Raw genomic sequence first — 17687 nt, forward strand, 5'->3', positions numbered from 1 at the left:
AGACCTGCACCATGGTGGCAACTACCGCTGGGCAAGGTGGAAAGGGGCCTCAGCTTCCACCAGGAAGCTTTGACACCATAGTTTCTCTAAAGACTCCTTCTTCAGCTCACTGCATGCAGCCCATGACTGTAGTCCCCAGCATATCATCCATGTCTTCCACCTGGACAAGTCCTAAATGTGTCATGCCAACAGGGGCTGTTGTGACTTTATCGCCTGTGTCTTCCCTATTGCATGGGATTTGAATACTGGTAGCAAAGTGACAGTTACACTGGGCATGGGTGGCTGACGATTCATGTGGGATAGAGCTCCTGTGTACCGTCAACTTTATCTATGCAACAATTAAATGTGAATAAACTTCCTCTAAGAAGACTAGATGCCTCCTGCTTCCTGCTGCATCAGCATAATGTACAACATTGTCAGCGACTTGAAGCAACCATGTCGGGTGTCTGCTGTGGCTGGGGGGTGGAGGGGGTTGGGAGCAGTCAACAGACAAGTACCACACCCCAGAGGTAAATCCGCCCTCGCCCAGAGGACCCATGCCACTCAATGAACACAGTTTGCTGAGTGGAGCTGAGAGTGTGCCCCACCTTCTGGCGGAGATTTGCACTGATTCAGGAAGAAGGGTGGCACAGGTGTGATCACCAATGAGCTCAGGCCACTGCAGCATTCCTGGTGTGTTGAAAGTATTTGGATGGGAGATCTAATTTTCTACTGCGACACGCCAAAAAAGGTGCCATCTCTTTGGGGCGGCGCTCGGGCAGCCAATGTCTTCACTCAGCCTCACCAGATGTGATGATGGTGACTCGTATTGAGACTGTGCAGAACGTCCATTTCCTGGTGAGGATGAGCATGTGTTGCGCAGGCGCTGAGGAGCGCTCGGTGCAGAAGGATGAGTGCTACTTAGACCTTATGAATAGTATGTACTACATGCACAGACCCATGAGTGTGGTGAGCAGAGGCGGTGCGTGCGTCCAACTGCAGACTGCACTTTGCCTCAAGTTGCTGGGATGTTTTATTGGGCCTCAGTGCAAAGAATCAGGGTCCATGACTTTGTGGCGCCAGCACTTGAGGTTAATCAACAAACTACTGTAGAGTGTAGAGCGCCCTGAATGTGGAGCCGTTTTTAGTTTGTTTTATTGTGCTCATTCACTGATCATATTTCAAACGTTTGCTTAATTATATGGGGCCATGCACATCCGCTGAAGTTGTGATTTCAGTCACCTTTGCTGAAGCCTGCCACGCACGCACATCAAGCCTATTTTACTTGCCATACAAGCCTATTTTACTTGCCATACAAGCCTATTTTGCTTGCCATACAAGCCTATCTTGCTTGCCATACAAGCCTATCTTGCTTGCCATACAAGCCTATCTTGCTTGCCATACAAGCCTATCTTGCTTGCCATACAAGCCTATCTTGATTGCCATACAAGCCTATCTTGCTTGCCATACAAGCCTATCTTGCTTGCCATACAAGCCTATCTTGCTTGCCATACGCGGAAGAGCTACCTGTATGTAGACTCCCTAGTTTGTGGCATACACTTGATGTTCCTTTAATGACAGAAGCAGCACCCTAGTGTGCACCATTGTGTGACTGATGTTACAAACGTGTTATCAATAGATGTATTGGGTTGGGGGTAGCTAAATTGTGTGATATTAAGATCTAAGGAACAAAGGAGCCGTACCCACAGCCACACAGTGAAACCCGCGGACAATCCAAAGCCGGGTTGTACGCACACAAATTCTGTGCATGATAAACAAATGCCCGTGAATTACTGGGAACTGGCCAGTACAAATAATGTGGGAGCTATTTAAGCGACTCAGCACACACAGCCCTGACAGAAAAGAAGCAGCCCAGACACTTTTACTCCATAAAGAGAGGCAAATATTCCATATAAAAAAAGCTAAAAAAGGAGACATTAGACACAGGAGCCTGTCTCCTGCTTCCACCCACACAGCCCCGCAGATATGTTTGGCTCAGTGATACCAGCAGAGAACTGTCACAGGACCTACTTTTTGTCACACAAAATTATTTTCTCCCAACTTCAAAAAATAGGCAGTAAAAAATACTCCTACTTGAAAATATCTGGAGCCCTGGAAACACATTACATGTAAAAATGACTAAACATTTATTTATTTGCTTTTCTCTTAATCACACTAAACACCCAGAGTGAACACCTAATCGGTGAGGAGCTAAAAAAAAGGGAGAAGGTGCTGGTTAGGTACATCATAAGTAAAGAACCTGAGAAAAACAAAGTGGTAGAAAGAATTGTAGAGGGATCTGAGTAGTCTGACTCCTCAGGTGACATTTAGGCCACCTAGGAAAAGTTAATTGCCAGTGTAGAAAGCAGCAGCAAGGAGAAGTTGAGCATGACGATGCATTGTGGTTAGTCTGGATTCAAAGCAGCCTTTAAGAAATGGGAAGCTTTGTTCATAAAAAGGGTCCTTTAAGGGCTTTCAATATCAGTAGGCTTTGCTTGCTGCTTCAGACACTTGGGTGTGTTCCGTTGCAGTGGACAAATATGAGCAATCATTCTCCACAGGGACTTTTCTTGGCTTTAGAAGTCAGAAGAAGGGCATGCTAGGTGTGGATTGAGCATTATTTGAGATGTATTTGGGCCCCCTTGACGATAGACCTGATGCATGATGTGGAGGAACATGAAGTCCGCCATCTTGTTTACCAAAAATCATTAAAGGGATTTGAGAGACAGTGATATGTGGTCTTAATGCTTCAGTCCTGAGATTATGTGGACTGTGCAGATTGTAGTTGAGCTGCAACTGTGCGCTGTTTTCAAAGTTATGCCGATGCAGCAGCATATAGACTATTGTAATAATCAAAACAAGAGAGAAGTAGCACTCTCATTACCTCTAAATTGTGTCGCAAGGCAAGTGGAATTAATATCCTCCTGATTTCCTGGGTTTGGGGGGCATGGACCAGTTGAGCCACAGCACCTATCAGGGGATGAAAGGTAAGTTTGTATCTAAAATGGCCCTGAGGTTGTTTGTGTTTTCTCTGGGTAAAATCAGAGTTCCATCAGGGACGTCATTTCACCAAAATGCCACGGGTAGCAGAAGTGACATCACATGACCCTTCGCCTCTGACAGGAAGTGATGCCATTTGACCTGACTCCAAAGTGACATCACGGGAAGTGGTGGAACAATACCGTTTACCCCTTGACAAAATAGGAAGTGGCCTCACATAGCATTCTTACTAAGTACACTATGAAAAATATGGTTACAATATCACTATAAGATGATATACATTTCATAGAAGAATAGATCACCAAAGAATGGATCACCATATGTATCGGCAGAAAAAAACATGCTATAACTGGAACTTGCGAATAGCAAAATACATAGTCCGAAAGGGATGCTTATTCTATTCTAAATGCTTTATGGAGGATTTTGTCAGCATTGTGAATTTGAGGTGTTTAAGAACAGACTAAATCAGTAAAACCTTTAATGAGTCTAGCAATTATTGTTTAGAATTCCAGAAAGACAAATTATTTGTTATTCCTTTCTTATTTAGGGTCACTGCTCAAAGTGTTACACTTTTGGAACCCCCTGTTTTTTTTAAAGAAGCCTCTAACAAGAAAGCCATCCACTTTAGAAACAAAGGCATTGGCCACAGCCCAGGAGCTTCAATTAGTTAAAAAAAAGTACGTTTTTTTTCAATTTCTTTTTTTAGGGGTAGCAAGGGAGACCACAGTGGTACCAGGGGGGCCTAAATGACATTCCTGGTTCCCATTAAGGCCAGCAAGCGAAATTAGGTGTCCTGACACTAGGGCAACCCACTAAGTATGTTTTTACATTTGCTAACGTTAAAGCAGAGACTATGAAACATCGAGTCTTGAATCTTCCAGAGGTGCTTGGTTACAAAGATGGATTTCTGTGCAAGCCCGGCTGCCAAGGGCGAGTGTTGCCAAATAACCTCTTCCATGTGTTGGTGCACACTGAAGAGCGTCTACAATCGCAATGTAACTCTCTGTACCATACCGTAGGAGAAATATCTATTTACATATTAGTCTGGCCCTGCCCACAAGGGCAGTCCAGCACAGAAATGCTAGGCAATTCCAGGCACATATTTCCGCCTTTTTGACCATCATCACTGTTGTGAGTCAGTGGATCCGGCCCTGAACCCTCCCGCACTCTCAGTCTGGAGACAGTGAGTTGGTGGTCGAACTGACGCACAGGCAGCCGTGCAGTCCTTTTATTGGGTAAATCACATGGTGTGTGCCACATGTGCAACACGTGACTGTACGAGGCATAGGGCAGGGGAGGGGACTCGACACAACATCACATCCCAGCTATATTGAAAATAAAATGACAATATACAAATTAGATGTAGCACTTAAACTTAGCGTTGTACCATTTTCCGTTAGGACTGGGCAGATAAAACAAAATACATACATACAATTGTATTCGTCCAGAGAGGTGGTATACCAGCAATGTGCAATCTTACTGAGTCCAAATGACTAGGCAGCCCACACGATCGCAGTTTCAGGCCGGCATCTCACTGTGTCCACTTTAAGTGTGCCGCCTATATGCAGGAACACAGTTTTTCAAAGTGCATCATCGCTTTCTGGACCGTAGTCCACCCCTGAGAAGATATTCCTTTGTTGGAGAGAAGGTAGGCAGCACGGATCGTCCGTGGTGATGGCGGAGGCTGCTGGTCAGGAGCATTTCTGCTGCGCTGTTGGGGGGTGGAGGGGAGCAAGCAGCTGCTCTGGTGCCCTGTTGGTGGGGCGACTGCATCCTCCTTAGCCATACCAGCAGCCTCATTAGCGAGGGCCGCAGCTGAGAAAAGGTCTGCTGGGACAGCTAGAGGCTGCATGCGCCTCAGCCTTCATTCTGGCAGCGGATGCCATTCCCCCAGGCAGGAGCTTTCTACCTCTGCTGCGGCCGAGACTGTGAAGACGGTGGCGGTGAATGCCGTTCCTCCTCCTTTGGTGGGACCTGGTTCCCGCTGCTGCTATGGCGCTAACAAGTCGTCTGGCGGTGCTTTTGAGCATGCGCACCTCAGGGACTCCCCGGCTGACTAGCGGTTGACAGGACTGCCTCTGCCATTGTGGAGCAGTGCAGTTTCACCCGTGCCCGGTACTCCAGCAGCGTGGTGCCCGTGCACCACGGGACCTCACCTGTGGACCAGCGATTGGCAGGCCTGCCCCTGCCAAAAAGTTTTCATCAATAGGAGAGCTATGCACGGCAGGCACTCTACTACATGCGCACCAATATGGCCTGGGCACGCACAGGTTCTCAAAGCCCTCATCGCCATTGTTGTGAGTCAGTGGATTCGGCCCTGACCCCTCCCGCACTCTCAGTCTGGAGACATACAGGAGACGTTGAGATGGTGGTCAAACTGCCACACAGGGAGAGCTGCCGTCCTTTTATTGAGTAAATCATATGGTGTGTGCCACGTGTGCAACACATGACACTGCACGAGCCACGGGGGAGAGGACTCAACAATCACTGGGCAGCGTGAGTAAGATGTCCATATCTGTATTGCCTGGTGAAACCCACAGGTTTCAATCTTTGTAAGAGGTGCGGGGGGATCTCTTTTCTGAGAAGGAATAGTATTGAGGCTGGAAGCCCGTGGCTGAAATGGTCGAGGGAAAATAGACAAAGTTATTTTTCCAAAAATTACTTTCGGTCTTCACTCCCCTGAACATTTCAGCCTTTGCCCTTGCCCCTACCCCCCTACTTACCGTGTGGCGGCACACTTTGCTGTGTGCCACCGACTCGCGGTGTCCCTGCGACGCCTGTTCCCTTTCACTTCAGTGAATGGGAACCGGCACCACAGGGTCCTTTACTTTTTTAAAAACTTTTTACGGGACCGGCTGAGGGGATACCCCCGCAAACCCCACTCACAGTATAATGAGCAAGGGTGCGGGGGACACCGTTGCAACCCCTTCAGCCCTTGCCACCAAATGGGGGATTTAGTCAAACTTTTTGACCATTCGGAATTTTCGAATGGCCGAAATTCGGCCAAATCTCTCATTCGGGATTTTAAACACAGTCTTTTTGGATGTTTCCAAGGAATAGGGGCAAATAACTTGTTCTGATGAGGGATCCCCACTCAGGACGGTCTACAATCACGTTTCATCTCACCGTGCCTTCCCAGAGGAGAAATATTAATTTTCAAATCAGTCTGGTTCTGCTTACAAAAACAGTCCAGCCCAAAAATGACACACAAAGGGTATTTTTGAACCTTCTGGAAGAAGAGATACAGTGTCTGCTTGCAACAATTTGCACCCAAGCTTCCGTTAGAACAGGACAGCCGCAGCGCAGACATTGGGGAGGGGGCGGGGGTTGCCGGGCTGGCTCTGCGCAGCGCTGGACTGAGGAGAGGTGGAGGCTTGCCTCTGAGAGTTTCATGTGTCGTCTAGTCAAAAGATGGAGTTGTGGTTAATACAAAATGGAGTCTCTGGGGTCGTGCAAGGTGCATTGGATATGTGTCATTCAATAGCTTCCTCACACCCGTCACCGGGGCTCAGACAAGGGAATGTCTCCAACCATTGCATAAGCATAACGTACACCTCACCCGGAATGTAAGGGGGCCCAAACAACACTTCCGCCCTTACAAGTACAAGTGAAGCACACACAACTGAATGGCTGCAGAGAACTATGAAGATGGGGTTATACTATAAATGACAATTCATAGAGGACGCACAGTGAAGTAGCGCACATGACCAACCAGGCAAATTATAGCAGAGGGCAGCATTCAAATAACTCTTCTAAAGTTCTTCCCTGTGGGAAGGCACAGTAAACCCGTAGCTGCCAGGCAGCCACTGCACAGGGACGTGACATGCGCCCTATGCTTTTAGTCTGGCACAGCAATAAGGTGGAACATGTTACATTATCTCTCTGTTCCTGGTGAGTGTTGACTTGCCAGGGCGCAGGACCACCTAAAGAAAGAAATAACTAATAGAATGTGTAAAAGCGTCTAAAAAACACAGAGAAGTGCATGGTATTATGAGCTGGTCTTTTGCGCTTATTACTGGGTCTAGTGATGTTACAAAGCAAAGTCTGCTTCTTTGTAAATGTCACCAAAACCCTATGATAGATTCATAGGAACATAACAGATTAAGCATCATGTACTCTATACTTTGTCACATAATACTTGAAGGTGTGGTGTGTCACAGTAGTACATGTCAGCAATATACTCGAAAGGACTTTCGTTTGGTTCACATTCTTGTTGGTATAGTAGTAACATGTTGCAGTATTATCACCTTGTAATGTCTAGCATCTGTAAAACGGTTCGCTTTTGCGTGACACATTAAATTAAATCAAAAGTTTTCTCTACTCCTCCTGGAGAGTGATCCAGTGGTTTTAAAACCCATGATTAGTATGCATTATGTCATACCTGTTAATTACTGTTCATAATTCTGAATGGGCGTGATTAATCAAATTAATAAACAATACAGTAGACCATGTGTTAAGATGAATTTCTGAACTCTGACCGGGAGGGGCAGAGGTTCAGAAGGCAATCCTAGATTCTTGGAACAGGGTAACCTCTGGACAAGCCAGACCAATCAGGGTAGCTATGGCAGGCGGTCAAGGCTAGGTCTCAGGAGGGGTGAGGTGTGACTGAAGGACCTCAATGAGCAGACAGAGCAAGGACACTTACAAATTACTCCAGACAGGTGTTATATCAAAAATATAGACACATTTATTACAAGGCCTTTGTAACATAGACCATAGCAAAAGAATCACAGTAACACTAAGTAAACCAACACAACACTATCAATATAATGTATATACAAGACCATCGGGGTTTAAGGGGGTTAAATGCACAAATATGTCGACAACCTAGATGGGAAGGAAACAGGCAGTGCAGATAGTATTCAGGCCCCTTCGACATTGACAACACAACCAAGAGGCAGTCCAAGCCCTAATGAGAGGAGCCTTAGGGGTCTCTAGCAGCTCGGGAAGGTGGATGAGGCGATGAAGAACAAGTTCCCACTATTCAGGGAGGACCTCCACTTGAAGGCAGAGGCAGTTCCAGAGTGCGGGATGGAGTCGCTAGTTCGCACTAGCAGTGGAAAGGAGCACTTGGACCCAAACTTCGCCCGTTCAGTCCACTCGGGTTGCAGCATCGAATGCGGAAAAAATAACATCTCTGCGGCTTTCAGTTCCTCAGATACAGCGATGATTCCCAAACGGGACAGTGGTGATTTCTCCACGCCGGGTGGATGAATCGACCCAGTTTCACTGCAGCAGCCTTCAGGGGCAAGAGGGTCACAAATGCAGCATACTTGCAAAAGACATTGCTGCGGCAGGGCAACAAGGTAACCGCATTTACTCCGGTCCTCGTCTCACTTCAGACCTGGGAATGCCAAGTGTACGAAATAAGGTGTGAGGGTGCCGGGGACACAGAGCTAGCAGTATACCAAGTTTCGAAGGCCTCCTCAAAACGAGGCGGAGAGAGAGCAAAGGTCCTGCGTAAACTGGTCAGCCCACTGGTTGGCCCTGGGACACTTCCGAGAAAGCTTACTTGCAGGTTTTGGTGAAGGTGCCGAGAATAGTTGGTCCCACTATTCCAATGGGTCAAAGCATCTTCGTAGACCTTCTAGGACAACCAGGTGCAGTGGGGTCCCACGGGAGGGACAACTGCGGGCTCAGGGTGCCAAACCTTCCAGCGGGTCACCAGCGGTTCCTCGACTCGGCTTCGTAGTTGCAGGATACTTGGATCCTATCCTTTGTTCAGTGAGAACTCAGGAAATTGACATGTTAGGGGTGTTCTTGGCCTCCTCTTATCCAAAGTTCCCTTCGAGCCAAAACAAAGAGGACCCATTGGGAGATCTGCTCACAAACACACACTCCATATGTGGACCAATCACGGACCATGGTGGTCCCAATCATTCATGGCACTCCAGACTCTCTGGCACCCAGGATGTATATTGGACTGAGACGTTCCGCCCGCATCCTGGAGGCACACACACAAGGCATGCAGAAGCCCGCAAAAGCATTGGGTTTCGCGGGAAACTGCATGACCAAATAAGGACTGACCCGGGTCGAATCGACCTGGGGATTGTGAAGGGGCAAGATGGCCAAAGGGCAGGACAAAGAACCTTGTGGCATGGTCATTTTGGAGCCAAGCCAGCTCTTTGTGCAAAACGCGGTTAACATGGCAGGAAAGGATTAAAAATAATGTGAAAAGATAGCTGCCACCAGTCCTGTCCATGGCACATCTGCACAGTTTATAAAAAGTCCACCAAGCGTATCTAGGGCCTTTGGAAAATGACTATAGATCCCAAGTGTGCTGTATGGTAGGATACATTGCACGCTTGTTACATGTTGCACAAAAGTTGCAACATGGGAAAAGGACTAAGGGAAACAAAGTCTCCCAGTACTGACTGTCTTAAGGGCATGTCAGTTTCCCCATAAAAAGTGAGCGAAACCCCAGAGGAGTGCAGCTGAAGGCTGTGCTTCTCTGGCAAAGTCAGTCAATGGTGTCTAAACAGCAGCAAAAGGTTTGGGGGTGTACACATGGAGGGAAAATTACATACAATTATGAAATCTTTCCTAACACCATGTACCTAAAATGATAACCCGGGGTGGGTGTGGCAGCTAATCAGGTTGCTCAGATTAGAACGCAAGGGGTATCTCACGTTCCAACACCATGTCCTGAGCAATGTCACTGCTGCTTGCACCTACCCACCATTTTACCACTCTCTCCCTGCTGCTTCCTTGTACACTCCCACCCTCCTTTTACCCTCCCTGCCCCCACTTACCTTTAGGTTTTGCAGTGCCACAATTCTGCTACTCACCAGCCCACAGGGCTGCCATGGTAATGGAAGAGGTTCTTCGCACGGAGCCCTTTCCCCTCCATTTCCATGGTGGCCATGTTTGGTGTGTATTTGTCCCGGGAGGATAGCTCAGCTGCAACGTGCTCGGCTTGGAAATAAGACAACATCAAGCAACACAGGTTTGATCCCCGGATCCGCGCTTAGTAACCTCTGGGTATTAAATGCATTATAAATACGCAACTAAGAGACATATTCCTGTTACAGCGCCTCGATGCCCCCGGGCTGTGTGAGCGCTTTAAAAATGCAAATAAATGTGTATGGAACAACAGGTTGAGCGCTCGCAACAACCAATTATTTCATGCATAAATATTGCTGTCAGCTCCCTGGGTGCTAACCACAATAATCACTGGTTCCCCAGGCTGAACCAGGTGGTAAAGGCACAGGACCCTTGTTAAAGGCCCTTGCTAAGTTTAGGCCTATTAACTAGGGTCTTAGGCCATTACCACCCAGTGCAGCCTTGGTAAACCAGTGAATATTGCAAATTATAACAGCCAGTCTGTAATGGAACTGCCAATATATCAATGTTACAAGTCTTCTGTTCCAACATTTCAATGTTTCTCCTTTGTCTATCCTTGTTTTAAACATAACCTTCTTTCTTTGGGTGGAATGTTCTATGAGCAATGATTCACCCTCCACTGATCAGGTGGTTTTATTTGCACGGGCCTATTCATTTGGGCCCAGGCCCATTACAACATGGTAATGGTCCTCGGAATCTGGTATTAATGAGACATTAACAGACAGGTTGATAACCTGTGACGGTAACGGTCTGTGTTCCAAATTAAAGGCCAGTGCATTAATGCTATTAGCAAAGGCCACCGTTCAAGTAAAATAAAAAATAAAAATTTACCACATGTATCTTCATGTTTTCTCCAATCTAACATAGTCTTTTTCCTGTGTTGGTTACAGTTACGTAAACAACACAGAAAAGGGACTTCAGTCGAGCAAGTAGGCTTCAGAAGTAGGTCAGGTAAGTTTTCTTTTATAAATGTCGTTTTCATGTGCGGCTTTAGCTCCCGCTTCTTGTATTCGCGGATGCGGGTTCCGGGAGCCAGCGGCTTACAGGTGTGAACAGCACGCATCTCTCTGGCTGCTGCGAACGTAAACTTGTACTAGGGAACCAAGCCCACGTGCCAAGTATCCAGATTGGCTGCACACCTAGCACCAGGTGGTAATGTTTAAATCGCATTTTTTTTAAATAAATGAAAACACTAACGGAGCTTTTAAATTCCATCCCTTAAAAGTTGTGATTTTACATTTTCCTTTTGTTTTTGTCTGTGTGATGTTTTTGGTCTTTTATTCATTTTAGTTCCATTCACATGAGTATTGTTTACATTTTACATTGTCTAGGATGGTATTGAGTCGTGTTTTTGATGAGGTCGTTGAGGTGAACATATTGGACAGTGCTGACTCCGAACACCTGGCTCTGATGAAGCGGCCAGAGCTTGGAGTAACGTTCACTAAACTCCATTGCTGGACTCTCACCCAATACAGTAAATGCGTCTTCATGGATGCTGACACGTTGGTAAGTAGATGCAAAGAAGCGTTATCGGGCTTACTTTAAGATAGACATTGCAAATTTGGCCTCACTTTTAGATTTTTCTGGTCTATTTCGAATGTTTATGAGGTTAAATGGTGTGACTTAAAGAGATCTGTTTTTATGAGATTAAAGCATTGATTTGAATTCTTTGCCAGTTCACCGGTGGGTGACTTGTTTTATCTAAAGCTGCCAAAGGTAAGTGTTCCCTGTTTAGGTTCAGAATCCACCAGTTTTGCTCCCATGTCTGCGCTACCAGTGCACACTGGTGTCACAGAAGGCTGGTCCCCCCCGCCCCATTCTGTAATGCCAAGTACTTTGATGTCTACCATAGGGGAAATCCCTCAGTGTCCATGGAGTGGTCCGCAAACGATTCAGAGAAAACCAGCCCACTCCCAGTCGCATAGTATTTACTGCCAGCAGCCCTTCTTCTGAAACCATAGTTCTTAGACCACCAGCAAAGTGGTCCACAAAATGGGATTCTCCTGGAGGGGGCCTTTTTGTAGGGAACAATGTCACTCTGGCCCTCTGTCTCCCACACCCTCAGGGTTGTTGTCTGTAAATACACTCCCTAAGTGATGCCCCCATGCCTCCCTATGAAAGGGTGTCCCAATGAGCTCCAGAGCAAATACACATAGCTGTGGTGGGGGTAATCCTTTATGCATCCTGTCTTGGGATGATAGCTCAGGGGCAATGTGCTCTCCTTGGAAGCAAGACGACACGCAGCAGCACAGGTTCGCGCTTAGAAACCTCTGTGTACTAAGCGCGTTATAATTAACCTATCATATCATATCATATCATACCTTTGGTTCGTTACAAGCTCCCAGTCTTTGTGGTGGGCCTGAAAGCCCCAACAAAGGCAGAGGAAATTAGTGTACAGACTGGGAGTGGGACAGCACTTGGAGATACACGTGTAGTGTGTCGAAGCCCTGGGCTTAAAGTGTTATTTCGTCAGGTATGAGCATGTTCTATGTGCTTTCCATGAGAAGGGTTATTTGCGCAAGGGGGCCTGCAGTGATTGCGTCAGTAAATCAGCTTATCTTTTCAATTTCTATTCAGTTACTACTGGGGGGGGGTGCATAACATGGCTGGCCATTGTTTTCAGACCATTGACACTTAGTAGTCTAATGATGGCTCTAAGGAAAAACAGGTTTCACTATTTGTTTAGTAAAGAAGTTGCATGACTCCCATGCTGCACATGTCTGCAACAGGCGTATTACAAATCACCAGCAAAAAAGATAAATGGTTTATATTTTGGTTTAGAAAGCAGAAATATATGTATTTGCTTTATGTTTTTTTATTGCTTTATTTGTTTCCTCTCTCCTTTCGTTCTATGCTCCCTCTCGCTCCCTCCGTTCTGCTGATCTCTTCTTACTCTCTGTTCCTCCGCCTCCATGTGCTTCTTCTCGTTTCCGTTCGTTTCAGCTCCTAGCCCCCCTTCACTGGAACTCTCTACCACTCGTTATTCGCTATACTTCCTCTTACTCCTCCTTCCGAGCCTCTTTGAAATCTCATCTTCTTCACCCCCTGTCCTGACACCCCTCATTACCTCCCTTTCCCTCTCATTTACACCTCCCTATCCTCTCCACTTCCTCTTAAGCTTCATTCCCTCCCTTCACATTTCTTCTCCCTCACCCGTCCTGACTCCACCATTACTTCCCTCTTACTCTTCCTCTGCTCTATTTCTCGTTTTTGTCTTAGGTAAATTGTTCTATATACTGTTTTGAAGGTCTGTCTCATGTTTTGCAATTATCTTTCTATTTTATTATATTCTAATAAATTTCTGTTGTTGTAATGTAAAGTGCTTTGGCGTAAAGCGCTATGTAAGTTTAATAAATACAAATACACATTGTGACTTTAAAATCTTGATACTGATTCAGGTTTAATCCGTGGGCTGGTTAGGAATTTTCTGAGGGTTAGATTGTGAACATGTCAAGGCTGGTGGAGTGAGAACTCTCAGTTATAAAGAAATATGTGGGTGAGCGAATGCACACATGGTGCCAGTCATCCGAAGACTCTCTAAACTAGATAGATTGCCCTTAATTAACAATCTCTCTGATGCAGATTTGGATTTTCAATTTACTTTAATTTTATATAATAGAACTCATGCCTTAAAATACTGCCAACACCACTGGTCTGCATGAAATTGTGTGGCTAAGTAGAGAAAACAGAGTGTAAGACCCACTCTGCCTTCCAGGACTCTGAGCGTGTGACCAACGCTGCCTAACCACAGGATTTGAAAATTCACATTAAAGGAGGAAGATGGGTGGAGGTATTACAAGAAGACCTGGTAAACCTGCTGAGTTAAGAAGGTGAATGCCACTGAGTTTGAACACTCAATGACAGGGAAGTCACTTATGTCTGACCAAGATCTTCTTGAAAGCAGTGAGTAGGAACTAAGACTCGAGTGTGAGTCTGTACATATGGGGTTGGCTGCAAGGCATCATCGGTGAGTAAATATCAGAGGAGGCTAGGACCACTCTGAGACCAAAAAGTCACCAGGGAGCTGTGGAGCAGCAGAGTTGAAAGGCTGCTATGAGAAATGGAGGCGAGACCACCGACGAGCTTTGGAAACACTTTAGGAGAGAAGGCAATATATACAAAGGGAAAGGCAGAGACCACAGGGTGACTTGCATAGGAAGCCCAAACCTGGAATCACATCTGCCTTGGTTATTTTGAAGAGGGCGAGAAAGGAGGGAGATGAAAAAAGATGGAGTCGGGCAATGATAGCTTGTTCAAACACTCTTGGAGGAGGAAATTGAATGTAGCAAGATTTAAATATAAATATACATTTCGACATATACATTCTAACTTGCAACAGAGAACAGAGTTACCTATATCTCTCTCTCTCCATGCATATATAGAGAGAGAGTAAATATATATATATATATATATAGAGAGAGAGAGTTGTGTGTGTATATATCCATATATATATATATATATACAAACAAAACGAGAGGGATGGCAGGGGCGCTACTCTGGGTCCCAGCTGCATTAAGCTCAAACAGTCCAAAGATGTTATCCACCTAGCGCGCTTTCATGCCTCAGCAATCTTCAGGGAGGCTGATTGGATGCAGGTGTGCAGGGTTGAATCCCTCTGGTATGTACAAGGCAATGGCAGCAGGGAATTATGGTAACTGTAGTGTAGAGCCAGCCAGGATCCAACTCTGCCACATTTTCAATGTTAGCCCTCAGTGGGGAGGGGGAGTGAGTAACCATCAGTATAGCACTCCAAAGTTAGGCATATATATATATATATATATATGTGTATATATATATATATATATATATATATGTATATATATATATATATATATATATATAAAAGGAGAGAGAAGGAGAGATAAAGAGAGAGTGAGAGAAAAGGTGTATCTGTTGCAAATTACATTGTCAGATTATCAGTACCAAGGGCTTCATTTCACCAGATCACCCTATGCTCATTGGTTAATACAAATTAACATTAGTTCTGTTATTAATAAAGTTATTTAAAAAATAAATGTTTTAAGCATCCAACAACTTTGTTTTTGTCAAATCCTAAGGCTAGGCTCAAAGCAAAGGGCAGAATAAGTTTTTTTAATAGAAATGATGTAAAGTTTAATTTCACACATGCCAGCAAAAGCAAACTATAGGGACATTGTGAAACAAGACTCTTTCAAGAAGAGAAGTGTAGTGAAGGGCTGTCTGAGGCAGTCCCTCTGACCTCCGGCCACAGGCAGCTGTGCAGGTGAAGAAAAAGGCTCACCAAACAGTCACAGAGGACTGCAAAAACACCATTGCTACTGGAGGTAAAACTACCATTTTGGAACTCCAAGAAGCCACATAGTAGCACAGAATTGAAAGAGCAGTCTACTGCCACTGCTTGCTTTCTGTGTGGATAAAAGAAGAGGCTCACTAACCAATTACAGAGGTCTTGGCGGACAATGAACCTGCAAAACACTACTGCTGTTGGAAATCCTGGAAGCGGAGGTGGATTGTGTTAAGTGATACTGTCTCTGTTCTGCCCGGCCCACTTGACGCCATGTATCCAAACGGGGACTTTCACATCACCAACAACAATAATAATGTAAGACTGCCATTTGTGTATTTGATCGGAGACTAGAGACTTTTACTTTGTGGTTTGGTACCTGCATACTGTGAATGCAAACTGAGTTGGATGATTTTTGTTTATCTACCTATATGAGGCTAGCTCTGTGTGTGACCGGATGGCTTATTGGGCACTGCATTTTGGATTGCAGTCATTGTGAGACATATATATATATATATTTTTTTTTTTATTGTTAGTTGATATAGCTGAATTATTCAACTTTACAACATAGATAAATAGGTAAAAGAAAGATACATTTGTATAACTGGACATTTGTTAAAACACGTTAAAACAAATAAAACAAAACCAAACCCTTATAAATGAAAACAACCAAGAAAATTCAAATTACAGGTACAATTCATCTAAACCTTCTAGCTTTCAACCAGGCAAACATCTTGTTTCAACATAATTTGGCAAAGATTGCGTCCAAAAATCTCTTTAATTGCAATATACACTGACATCCGATTTGTTGAGAAGAACACATTCCATTTTTCCTTTAGATCAAAAGTTTTATATTGACAGTGTTTAAGTAAAAATAATTCACGTTCTTTGGCAGCACCCGGGCAGACCATAAACAAATGCCACATGGTTTCTCTTATTTGTTTGTTTTTACATAGTCCACAAAAATCTAGTGATTTATCAAGTACCTTTCGGTTAACTAAGATTTCACCTGTATTCCACAGATTAAGTCGAAAGCGTAGTATTGCAGCGCGGAACACTGGATTTGGATATCGGAGCAAATATGGCTCACATTGGCCAAATTCTTTCCCAGCAAAAGGGTTATCTCTGAACACTTTATACCTAAGACATGTTTCTCGAGTTTGGATCCATTCATATAAATACAATTTTATTTTTGCTCTCTCTGGGTTTTCCACAAGGGTTTGCACAGTTATGTCTGCCGCTAACAAGGTGTCCAGCACGTTATTGCACCACTGCTCTGCAAATGGGTTTTTAGATTTTAAAGTGTACTCTGCAAGGACTGATAACAGGTTTTCAGATTTCTCTGTTAGCAAGCATTTTCTAAACAAGGCACATTGTCGCCACTGAAACCTAGCAAATAAGGATAATTGACCAATTTCATACCGAATGAGTGCACTTGGCGTACACTGTGGGAGGTTTAAGACCCTCCTCCAAAATTTGCCTTCAAGTCTCTCCAAAGTGGATCTCTTCAATATTCTCCAGGTTTCTAAACCATATAAAATTGCAGGGCCGGTCTTTTGGTTATAATAGGTAATAATCGGTTTTATTGAGAATTTATCATATTTAAACAATATGATTTTTGATTGTGAAATTGCTGTTAATATTCTTTGGTTCAGTGGCGCAAATGGGCTTGGTTAGATTGCAGAGTATGAATTTGCATCCCAAGATAGGTATATTGATGGACTACTTCTAGCTTTACCCCTTACAGCGACCATCTAAATTTATTCGACTTCCTTTGTCGGGCATTATAAATCATGAATTTTGTTTTATTAATATTAATCGACAGTTGGTTATGAGAAATGTAATCTTCCAGAACATGCAATGATTTTTGTAGGCCACTCAGGGTTTTTGATATTAGAATCAAATCATCCGCATATAATAATGCCGGGACCTTAAGTTTGCCCATCCCAGGAGGATCGCAGGTCAGGTTTTGGAAAATGTCTGGGATATCATGAATAAAGAAGTTGAACAGGGCAGCTGCAAGAATGCAACTCTGTCTCAACCCCTTTTTAGTAGAGACAGAAGATGACAGCAAACCTTCCACATTCAATCTCACTTGAATAGATGTTTCAGTGTGTAATTTGTTGATTATGTCGATAATAGTGGCTGGACACTTGGCTCTTTGCAATTTCTGCATCAAGATCTCACGGGACACTGAATCGAAGGCCGCATGAAAGTCAATATAGGCAAGGTACAGGGGTTGCTTATTGATACGGGCCTGAAGTTGAATTGCATACAACGACATCAAGTTGACACTGGTTCCCATCCCTCGTACAAAGCCTGTTTGACACGGATCTCTCGTGTGGTGTTTTGCGGTCCATAAATTAAAATCTCGCAAAACACATCTGGAGAAGATTTTCCCTATGACGTCAAGCAGTGATATAGGCCTGTATTTTTGAGGCATGGTACGATTTCCCTTTTTATAGATTGGAATTACCACCGCTTTCCGCCAAGATAAGGGAATTACCTTCCTTTCAACAACGTTCATAAAGATGATGTGTAGGATCATTGCCCATTCATGCAGATGGGGTTTCAAGATGGCATTGGTGAGTCCATCTGGCCC

General features: G+C 44.6%; 1 protein-coding gene across 6 annotated transcripts in view; it reads left to right on the forward strand.

Moving 5' to 3' along the window:
- GYG2 (glycogenin 2) overlaps positions 1 to 17687 on the forward strand; it is a 358634-nt gene that overhangs the window by 94363 nt on the left and 246584 nt on the right. For all 6 annotated transcript variants that reach the window (XM_069637039.1, XM_069637038.1, XM_069637040.1 and 3 more), the window contains one exon: positions 11154 to 11328. In XM_069637039.1, coding sequence (XP_069493140.1) covers positions 11154 to 11328 — 175 coding nt within the window. The remainder of the gene's footprint in view (positions 1 to 11153; positions 11329 to 17687) is intronic.

This window comes from Ambystoma mexicanum, chromosome 7p (assembly GCF_040938575.1).
Source record: "Ambystoma mexicanum isolate Mex_15411 chromosome 7p, UKY_AmexF1_1, whole genome shotgun sequence".
NCBI classification, from domain to species: Eukaryota; Metazoa; Chordata; class Amphibia; order Caudata; family Ambystomatidae; genus Ambystoma; species Ambystoma mexicanum.